Below are 11,845 nucleotides of genomic sequence, written 5' to 3' on the forward strand. Positions count from 1 at the left end.
ATTACTTATTGATTATATATTTATTTATATAATATTAATGGTATATATTCATTGAAATATGCATATTCATTTGATTACCTATTGATTATATATTATTTATTTATATAATATTAATGGTATATATTCATTAAAATATGCATATTCATTTGATTACCTATTGATTATATATTATTTATTTATATAATATTGATGGTATATATTCATTAAAATATGCATATTCACTTGATTACTTATTGATTATATATTATTTATTTATATAATATTGATGGTATATATTCATTGAAATATGCATATTCATTTGGTTACTTATTGATTATGTATTATTTATTTATATAATATTGATGGTATATAGTCATTGAAAAATATATATATATTCATTTGATCCTAATAGGCCAGTGAGGTAGATACGATGATTGTCTACACATATAGATAGTTTATAAGATCACCTGGTACATGTTAATTTCTCAACAAATGTCACTAATATTTATTCTTAATGCTATTGCCCTACTATATGCCAGGCACTTTGCAAAGAGCTGGCAATAAGAAAATAAATACAACCTAATCCATGTCTAAAGCTACTCATCATAGTTTGTCAATGAAATATTAATTTTAAAAGGACATTCTGGCAACATAGTTAATATAAAGATAATTGGATGACTCTCTAATGCCAGCATGGCTTGGGTTATTCTTTTTAATCTTGGGGAAAAAAATAGGTCTAGGAATATGGATAGGAAGGAAGATTCTTTCAAAGCATTTGATCAAAAAGTGTAAATGCTGTTCATTATAGGGACACTTTACATCGCCAGAAATCACTAAAAATACACGTTAGGACAGTAAAAAAATCTATGAACATATAAACTGGTGCAAGACACTAACCCATGAATTCACAAGTAAAGAGAGCTGTGGCCTATTATACTTTAAATTTATTCTCCAAACTCTGGTAATAGCCATAGAAAAAAAGAATAACTATTAGGAGATGAATCTTTCGGTACCAGACACTGCTAGGACCAGGCTGTGTCCCCCCTGGGGAGCCCACATGTGCCCAAATGCCACTTCCTGAAGACATACGACATCCGCACACCCTCTGGGGGCTTCTTATGAATTCTTAGTTCCTTAGTCCCAAATTCTGCTTTAGATCCAGATAAAACAGTCAGTTAAAATCATTTCCCAATGATTTTGTAATCACACATGCGCGCGCGCGCGCGCACACACACACACACACACACACACACAGACTTTTGTGAGGTTTTCTCAAGAATAAAAACAACTGGGAAACTTCTGACCCCAGACCTCAAACTTCTAACATTTCAAGGACTGTTGAGGTGACCCGGATGGAAGATTCCAAGTGGAGCCTCCTCTTCCTCTCCTTTCTGTCCTCCTACATGCAAACGGTCAAAAGAAGAGCCTAAAAGCCCCAGCCCTGGGAAGGCAAACTGCTCCCTCACTTCACAATGAACGGGGAGCACAGCTCCTCCAGGATCCTCTTCTCCGAGTAGACATGCTCCTGCTGCTTCGTGTCCACAATGTGCTTCTTTCTGATGCACTTCATGGCAAAGGCCACGTCCTCGTTCTTCACTTTAACCTGCGTAAGACATAGAAAGATCCCTCAGAATTAACGTACCGGGAAAGAGTTGCAGTATCTACATAAAACATGTTAATTAATGAGAGTTACAATCATGAAGAAATTGATTCAGTTTTGACCGAGTAACACAAAAAACTCTGAGCAGAACTGCCCACAATTCTTTCGTATTAGGTCATTAACCATGAAATGTCCGATTTCCAAAGTTTAGTTTATCATATCTCAAACAAGAAGCAGTACAAATAATCAAAGTGTGCGCCTAAACTATCGACACAGCTTTGCCATCTTAACGGTAGCTTGTTTATGCAGCAGGGAAGAAGCCTGGAGAGCCAGTGCCGATGAAATTGTGAAAGGTGTTTTCCACAGCTTGTTGAGAGTCAAATATTTGTCCTTGCAAGAAGTGGTCCAAAGCCTGGAAGAAGTGTTTGGTGCAAGGTCTGGCAAATATGGCGGATGACAGAGAGTTTCCAAGTCCAGCTTATGTAGTATGAGCAGCGTTGTTTATGTGACATGATCTTGCAAGAAGACTGGCCTGTCTCTATTGACCAATGTCGGCTGCTTCATCACAAGCATCCTCATCATTTCATCCAGCTGGTTGCAGTAGACATCCACTGTGACAGATTGACCAGATTTCATGAAGCTGTAGCGGATAATACCAGCGCTGGACCACCAAACACACACCGTTAGCTTTTTTTGATGAATATTCAGTTTTGGACTGTGTTTCAGCACTTCATCTTTATCCAACGGTTGTGCCAAACGCTTGCGATTGTCAAAAAGAATCTGTTTTTCATCACACATAACAACACGGTGTAGAAATAGTTCACCTTTATGTTGTGACAGCAAAGAACGGCAAGCTTCGAGATGATTTCTCTTCTGACACTCATTTAATCCATGTAGGACCCATCTATCCACTTCTTTACCTTGCCTTTTGTTTCAAATGGTCCAATATTGTTGGAATAGTAACATCAAACCTTGCTGCTAATTCACACGTAGGTTGAGATGGATTTGCCTCCACTACAGCTTTTAGCTCATCATTATCCACCTTGGTCTCAGGTCACCCACATGGCTCAGTTTCAAGATTAAAATTACCAGAACAGAAGTTCTCAAACCATTGACATAGTGTGCGTTCACTAACCACATCCTTCCCAAACACTTCAATAATATTTCGAGCTGTCTGCACTGCATTGGTTCCACAACAGAACTCATATTCAAAAGTAACACAAACTTTTTACTCATCCATGGTTTCACAAAAATTGCTCTTAAAAAAAAAACATGAAAGATAATCACAAGTCAAACCATGTGTTTGAAAGAATGAGGAGGTACCTTCACAATAAAAATAAAACAAGAAGTATCAAAGTGAAATGTCAGAGATATCAACTGTCAAACTTCATACTTAAGGAAATCGGACATTTTACACTTAATAAGCTTATATTCATTTCTTTAATTTTCAAAGCAAAACACAGTATATCGAGATCTATATCTGCACTATCCAGTATGATAGCCACCAATCGCATGAGGTTATTTACATTTAAATTAATTAAAATTAAAAACTCAGTTTCTCAGTTGCACTGGCCACCTTTGGAAAGCTCAGTAGGCACATCTAGCTCCCGGACAGTGCGGATATAGGACATTCCCCGCAGAACAGAAACTTCTCTTGGAGAGCACTACTGTGGATGCACAATCAGAATTTTCCCTTAAAAGGAAATAAAAGATTTTAAAATAGTTTCCTTTTCCAGAGAGGTTTCGAACCCCGTAAGTGGATTATAATTGACGAGTAACTAGATTGTGCGTTTCTACGTCCGTACTCCGTGTTTTGCCCATGTTTGCCATGCGTGTTGCCATGACTTTTAAATCAACGGGGGATTTACTGCTTCAGTTATTATTATCTAGAAACACAGGTCTCAGCATTGTTAATTCCATCCTTTTGCCACAATCTCTGGTGAAAGATACCACTGCAGATGGACATTATTCTTATCTCTCCATATGGCATAAGAAACATTACAAATAGTCTTTTCCCTACGAAGGAACCATTGTCCCCCCTCACCCATCAGCGATGAAGTATGGCTTGGGTGTGAAGTGTCCTGTCCAGAGTCCCCCGACAGCATTTCAGACCTGCTCGGGCCTAGGGCCACCCGGCAGACGGACGGGCCAGCATAGCTCCCCGAGGTTAACGTCCAGCGAATCCTTAAAAATCTGATGGGCAAAGAAGGGCCTTGGCAATTTCCAAGGGTTCAGAGCCATCTGCACCCAGTAGGGCCACAGATCTCTCTTCTGCTTGATCTGACAGCACCACTCCTGCTAGCAGGTGCTGCGATTTGGAAGATACAGCTGCAACCAGGCTGTGTCCTCCCAGCTATCCTGATCCACACGACACAAGACTGCTCTTCCAGCAGCCCCTGCATGCCTCCTTTTTCTCTTTTTTATATGATACAAAAATCTGAGTCACCCAAAAATAGGACGATGAAAGCGAAATACAGACATGGTAGTAGAGTTATTGAAGGATCGTAACCGTCACACTGAAGATTTCATTTCTATAGCGTTTCTGCTCCACACACTCTTTCCCTGAGCGTACAGGGATGCAATGTGTCACCAGTGTGTACAGACACACATTTGGTCGCCAGGAAATACATTTTTCACGCTTCCATTGGGAAATGCTTACTTGGTCCATTCTCTGATGACTACCATCCATATAATAGACACAAAAGATGTAATGTAAGAAGTTTGAAATACCAGCTAATTATTACAAATCACTTAGTAGCACAGACATGCTACCATACGATGTATTTTCTCAGTTTCAGTTCAAAGCAACATTTAAGATAGCAATAGCAATTCACGTATTCCTACAAGATATACTGGAATATAAAACAAAAAAAAAAAGTCAAAAGGCTTCTCTCAGATGCTTGAAACGTAAACCCCTTACAAGCTCAACTCTTCCGAACCCACCAACGCCCAGTGTCGCAATAATCTCAAGGCTCTGGAAGGGGGAGGATGAGGAGAATCTGGCCACCTTCTCCTTCAGCTGAATCATTTCCAGAGAGAGGGCTTTGGACAGCTTCCAGTTAGACATGGACCGCCTGCGCAAGGGAAGGGAAACGTTACACGTGAGCCCTTGGCCAAGCGGGTGTCGTGCCATATGCAAACTCCACTCTTACGACCGTCCTACTTCCTCCTGTAGCTACTGCCCACAAACGCTAGCTCAACTTCGATAGGATAAGATTCAGGCACATCCAGGAGGAAAAAACAGTATACTAACATGAAACTCTCACACACACACACACACACACACACACACACACACACACACACACACACACACCCCTCCCTGGGCAGTAGCTCCCTCATATTTTGAAAAATTCTAACTATAACCCTGATTTTTACCTATAATCAGATATTAATATCCTTTTCAGCTAAGTCACAAGACAATGCAAAAAAAAAAAAAAACCCTTTCCTAAAGCCCCCATTAGGAAGTTTCTCCCTAACATTCTTAGGACCACCCAAAATAAAGAGCTGGCTACTTATAGACTTAAACAATACCCATGTTAGTGGTAAGTAGTGTTGTCTTTGTAGAAGAACAATTAAGAAGGACTCTCTGGAACTTTCTTAGTGAAAGAGTATTAAAAGAATATACATAACCTAAACTAGTATACCCCTATAATATGCTGAAATTAAAAAAAAAATTCCACCCTTCAAGTCACACCCCTTTGACTCCTCCTTTATCAACTGCTAAAAGTCACGCCCAGCTTAGGAAAAGGCTCCTTCACTTACTTTGCATGTCTTTTTTCATCGTCCCGGTTCAGGTTTGCCACATACCCTTCCAGGTATTTCTGGAGTTCTTCAAATGTCCCAACAGTCTGGTTGAACGTTCTAAACAGATAAAATAAAATGCCCTGTGCTGATAGTTACCAAGGCAACTTGACCTTCTCCTTACACTCATACAACACTATTTGTGTAAGTTATTCATAGCTTTGTAAATTGTTCCTCAATAATGTATGGAATATTAAAGTTGCTGTGATATGTAGAATAGTTATTAGATGCTATATCATTGATCCTTGGAGTTTATGAAAGCGAAGAGGCTATCAGTGACAATAGAAAAGATTCTTTTATAGTTTTCTGCTTTGTGTGTCAGGTTAACCAATAATTATTATTATTATTATTTTGGTAAGAAGACATTAGAAAAGGAACCATCTTACTTGATCTGTTTACTGAATCAATGGGTTACAGGTTCCCCTCTCTGTTTAATTAAATTAAGCTACTTATTTTTAAAATCAAGGATAAAATTGATCTCCTCTTTGTCTCTAGATAACTCTCCCCATTTCACATTTTTTCATAATTAAATCCGCACATTTTTACGTTCACTTGGCAATTCTGTGTCTGAGGCTCAGACATCTCACCTGTCTCACCTCTGTGGATCTCAGGTTTGCTGTTGGCTTGAAGTAACCTCCCTGTCCCCAGTCCATCTTCTCCGGGAATTCTAACATTCTCTGCTGCCCAGGGGAACAACCAATCTGCTTCCTTACCAGTGAAATTTATATATAAAATAATTTCAAGTTTGGAATTTACTTGCAAATAGTGTGAAGATGGTGGGGCATGCCAAAGGGGTATAGATCAGGCACAAATTAATCAGTGTTAAACTTGAATTATGGGTTCATGACACTGTTCTGTTTTTGAATATGTTTAAAATTTTACATAATAAAGAGATTTTTTTAATGCTCTGAAGTTTTTTGTCCAGCTCTACATAGCTACAATTCTACGTTCAATCAATGTTGTATTCAACTATATATTCCCTTGTGTTATCTCTTGTCATTTTATTATTTTTTGTCCATATTTCCTAGGAGTATGGTCTATTTCTTTGACTACACTATGACTTTAATGGCTTAACTTTGGTATAACTGGATTTCCTCTATTGCACCAAGCAGATAACCAGTAAATATTGAACTGATAAATGAGAGCTTCCAGGGGCCAGATTCAAACATGATTTAAGGTGAGCGAAAGATATAAAATGAGATTTAATTTGAAAAATAACCTAAAACATTCAGAGATTAATAACGACACACATCACCTACAAATTACTACAAATGTTAAATGAAAACTTCTCTGGAAATATGTATAGCTAATAAATATTTCATACTTTGATACAAATTGTGTTCAAAATTTTTTTGACTGCTAAGGGCACTTGGGAAATAAATTATGAAAATGTTTGTTGTGTGGGAAAAAAATGCATAAGCGCACTAATAAGCTTATTTCTCTGAGAGATGCAGAATTTAAATGAGCGTGTTGCTGATACTTATGTACAAACTCTGCACACAAAATATTTAGCCTGCCAGCATCTGCCAGAGACAGACTCAGATCAGAAGGGCCTGTTCCTCCCATGAATTTTAATAGAGTGTGCTCTCAGCTGAGGCTTGGCCGGCATTGCCAAGTGGTGATGAACGAGAAAATACATCCTCTGAGTAACAGAAAGCTGAGAGTCTTCCAAGGTGGCAGTGCCTGCCCTCCCCGACAACATCACATACTCACTCTCGATCTATGACCAGGCAGGCAACATCGTTTTCCTCAGCAATTATGTTAGCCGACCGGACATCATCACTGCAAACAAAAACAGGAAAGCCAGTTTTTACTGCAGTTAGAAATGAAACATCCACTATTATTCGGGAATCTACTACGCTGTATTAAAACACAGCCATCACTTAAACCCTCCAAAGATGATGCTCTTTTTACTAACATCAGAATTTATGCTCAACCCCGTTGCAAAAAAAGGATTTGGAATGTGTCCCAGTAAAGGTTATGCACACAAAGAAGTCAAAGGAGAAGATAATTGCACTAGAAACAGAGGAATCAGTGACTGCAACTGTGTACGGAATTTCATTCTGAGCTTTGTGACGGCCAAAATAAAATAACTCAGCCCTGAGCAAAGGAGAATTACTGATTAACAAGGAGGCAAAACTGAACTGAACTGATTCCAGAAATACATTGGAAAAACAGTTAAGCAGTTAATATATAATAAACAATCACAAAATCCAAAGAAAGTATTTTCAGTGCCATATCACTCAAATAAATACCAAAATACTTTCATTTCATAGAGTGTAAAATATATATTTCCATTAAAATATCTGAAATCAGAGCACATCTTACAATTGATGATGAGTCATGGTGTAAATAGCAGCATGGATTTTCTTTCTTAGGGGTTCATAATATAGGGGTACATTTTATAACTCCTATCTTAGATATAATGAAGCACTGCATATGTCCTAATGATGGCAGACATAATTACCAATGGGTCAAGCATCCGGTAAATTATTTCTTCAGAGCTGTTTACTTATATTAGTTTCCTGCCTCTGTTAGTGATATAGACATAGATACGGACACAGACAGGCATAGACGTAGATGTGATCTTGGATTGGGGCCAACCCTTTGATTTGTGAGTTTAGAGAAAGCGAAGAGGTCTCGTATTCCTTGTAAATGTCAGTGTCAGGATTTTGACTGAGACTAGTTTCTGCAGATACTTCACAAGTGTTAGATGTAGGAGGACTGTCAGCAAAGTATCCAGCCAGGTAACTGTTCTCATTGTACGAACAACGGCTGGATACTTTCCGGACAGCGCTCACGTGTGTAAATACACTTTCGTTTCTTTCACAGTAACTGTGTTTAAGTGCCGTGGATTTATTTTGGCACATAAAATTCTGAAAGAACGGCTGGGACTGTTTAATGTCAAGTCATGGAAATATAGAGACTATAAAAAATACCGAGTCACAGCCAGTGGCCCTAAAAAAGTGATAGCATAAAAATGCACAAAAATATTTGCCTCCAACTTTCCTTCCCACTGATTTTGGCTTTTTGCACTCAAATGCTTTAGGAGTTGGATGTCTATATTGAATATGAATTCCCATGTTTCTCATGGGAAAACACTATAATTGGCGAGCTCCAACATAGAGCATAAATTATTTCAAGTCCAGTAAAATCAGATAACATGTTTCCTTTCAAGAGTTACTTTGACTCCATACTGCATTTATAAAGTTCTGTGAACTCTGAAGTTTTAGTTGTTTTACTTGAAAGTATAAGAAAAATAACCTATACATGTAAGAACAAATACATTGAAGTCTTGGGTAATGAGAGTACCTTATTAGACGGCATGAATGTATTCATATTCTGTGACAAATAAACAAAAAAGGATAATTTCCCTATTATTGGAACAAGTTTATTAATGGGGGGAAAAATTCAGCTTGTTTTTAAATTCCGCTTTTAAATTGTTTACGTAATAGCTGTAACTTAATTTATTAATTTTCAGTCGTTGACTTTTCTTTAAAAATAAGAGCTTTATGATTTTTAAATAATCAAATTTGTCTTCAGGTAATTTCTGAATACTCTGTACTTATGACAACCTGACGTAAATCAGCAGAACTGGGGCTTCCAAGATAAAAGGTAAGAAGATAACTTACAAACAGAAACACTACTCCTTTACGATAAGCATAAATTTGCAATAAAAGCATTTAGTCATCACACATAAATTTTAAGTGATTTTTTAACTAATTCCAAGTAGTCATTTAAAAACTTATATTCCTCCAAAAATGTGTGTTGCCCTCAAGTTTAACGTGATATTTTGTAAAGTTATTTATATTTAGGCAAATGTATTTCTTCAGACTTGAGGTTTTATGAGTTCCAGGAAATACAAAGTATCCCCTGAGCCATTGGATTAGCCTTTAAAAATATTTCTTCCATAAATTAGATCAGCCGTAAATAAACTCATATCTCAAAAGACCGAAGGCTGAGGTAGAATTTTTAAATAAACAATTTTGAGTTGTTTCTAAAACTTGCAAATGAGCTGATAAAAATTCTTAAGAAAATACTACTTTTGACATGATGATTGAAAAGCACCCAAAATATGTAAAGTCAATATTTGATAATTTTTTTTTAAAAAAAGGTAAAGACTCTAAACAGGGCAATATTTCAAACTTGTTTACAAGAAGAAGTTGCAATGAAATCTTGTTCTCATACTCTTTTTTTAAACTAAAAAATTCAAATAGAACACCAGTTTTATGTTCCTTAATGAACTTAAGACTTTCCAATTATTCCTGTACAAAATTAGTATATTTATTTCCTGCATAACAATGAATTTTTTTGGAGTCAGTTTAAAATTTTTGTTTAATTTCTGGATATTTGTTGCCATTAATTTGGTAGCTCAGTTTGACAACTCTAAAGGAATAGTTTTACATGCAAAACAATCAAAGCATTTTATTTAAGTATGGTATATATATTCATGGCCTCACCTGATAAGAGCTTTTTCTCCAAAATATTCTCCTTTCTGCAGTGTTTTTATCAGCTGAGGTTGATCATGGCCCTCTGTACTCTGCGTAACTTTTACCTAAACAAGGTTAAACAATTAAGAAGAGAAAGAATAAAAAGGAGATTCTGAACACAAATCCATTCAACCAACCCCTCACAGGGGTGGGGAACCTGCAGCCTTCTGATTTCAAGATTGTTCTTTTTTAAGCACTAAAGGAGGCAAGAAAAGCTTCATCTTTCTCTGCTGCACGCCTTTTAATAACAGGATTTGTCCTGTAAAATTTGGATTTGGTCAAAAGGCCACACTTAAGGACCTAGAAGCCCACAGGTTCCCTACCCCTGCCGGATGGAGCTATAAACACTAACACTCGGTGAAAGAGAAAAAAAGACAAGGCTTTGCTGTAATTTTGCAGTCGTTAGAACAATTAACTACACTTAGCTCATTTTGTTGTATGTGGGAAATCTCGTAGTTTAAAACACGATCAAATAACTCCATCCACTGTTGGAGGAAAACTCACCATTCAAACCCCACCTCCCAAAGTTAAATTTTTAATATGAACCCAGTGATTTCTTCTGAGAGATCCTCAAAGCAAATAATGGTCCTGTGGGAGCATTTGTTATTTGGAAGAGCCTAATGGAGTTGACAGATTAACCAAGAATAAGGTTAATGGATATCAGTGGTTCTGAGTCTGGTGTCCACAGACCGATTGGCTGAATCCTGAAACTGCAAAATGCAAATTGGAGAAAGATCTACAACTTTCAGGAGTATCTCAAAGCAATTCATGGACCAGGAAATGTAAGAACCCCGATAGCCAGACCTAAACAGAGTCAAAAGCCCTGTTCGTGGCTAAAGTTATTCCAATTCAACATGGTCACAAGTGTCGCTTCATGCAAATTAGAAATTCTGATTGGCATGTATGCATGTCACGATGAATTAAAAGTTAAAAAATAATAAACGTAACTTGTTTATTAGCCAGAATTATTTCAAAGCATGGGGTCCAGGGTAGGGAGAAATGATAGGAAGTGGTTCTGAGTGTTGAGTTTCAGAGGTGTGAAACCATTTTGCCCATGTTTTCCCTTCACTGCGAGCCCTGTTCAGAATTCAGCCACAAACCAGTTTGCAAAAGGCAGTGCCCGCCTCTCTGACAATCAGCTCTTCCATGGAAGAGAGAAAATATGTAAAAATCTGACAACTTATAGACACGGGTGCTCACAATTGATTCTTTTTCCTTCAAATATTTCACAAATGCTTTTTATCTCTGAGCAACATTGTTAGGAGTCAACATAGTAGCAACCAGAAACATGTTATCCATGCAGTATCTAGGTACAGCAAAAGACCTATCGTACATATTCGTATAAAGTTTGCATCAGCATTTACGTCCACTGGAGCTATGGTGCATGAATGGAAGTTCTGAGCCATATTGGTTCTGCCGCTTGATGTCTAACCACTGGGGTCCTCAGTGACTGACTCACTCTCCTCCACCTGCCACCTGCCGTATCTGCTGATGGGAAAACGTTCCAGGAGTGACCTTGGACCTTGGAGCTGATGGCGAATCACATGCTCACAGCTAGAAGTGTGTGCAATAATCCAGCCATCTTATACACAGTTTAATGTCGGCCCCCCAAAAGTCAAGTGGCCCACGTAAGGTCACTAAGAAGTCATTATCCCTGCTGGAACCCACCACCAGGCTCCTGTGGCCCCCACCCCACCCCATGGGACTCTACTGGTGGAAGCTCTTGTATCTGCTTAACGTAGAGGATTCTGCTGCATTGCAAAGCATTACTGAGTTTTTCACAAACCGATTTAAAATAACATTTTTTATTTAGTAAGCTTTCATTCATACTTACCTTTCCTTTTGCCAAAATGAAAAAGGTACTTCCTTCCTCGCCCTCCCTAATGATGTAGTCTCCTTTGTCATAGTATTCCTGTCGGGATGAGGGAGAAAGGAAATGTTAGACCGAGTGGAGACACACCACGGAAGACGT

General features: G+C 37.9%; 1 protein-coding gene across 2 annotated transcripts in view; it reads right to left on the reverse strand.

Moving 5' to 3' along the window:
- Positions 1-11,845, reverse strand: part of PRKG2 (protein kinase cGMP-dependent 2) — a 54,648-nt gene that overhangs the window by 26,322 nt on the left and 16,481 nt on the right. The window contains exons 6-11 of one of the 2 annotated variants that reach the window (XM_045536915.1): positions 11,708-11,785; positions 9,844-9,938; positions 7,097-7,165; positions 5,345-5,443; positions 4,500-4,653; positions 1,446-1,582 (exon numbers count right to left, since the gene is read on the reverse strand). In XM_045536915.1, coding sequence (XP_045392871.1) covers positions 1,446-1,582; positions 4,500-4,653; positions 5,345-5,443; positions 7,097-7,165; positions 9,844-9,938; positions 11,708-11,785 — 632 coding nt within the window. The remainder of the gene's footprint in view (positions 1-1,445; positions 1,583-4,499; positions 4,654-5,344; positions 5,444-7,096; positions 7,166-9,843; positions 9,939-11,707; positions 11,786-11,845) is intronic. The other variant, XM_045536916.1, reaches the window with a different exon arrangement.

The sequence above is a fragment of the Lemur catta genome, chromosome 24, assembly GCF_020740605.2.
Source record: "Lemur catta isolate mLemCat1 chromosome 24, mLemCat1.pri, whole genome shotgun sequence".
In the NCBI taxonomy this organism is placed as follows: domain Eukaryota; kingdom Metazoa; phylum Chordata; class Mammalia; order Primates; family Lemuridae; genus Lemur; species Lemur catta.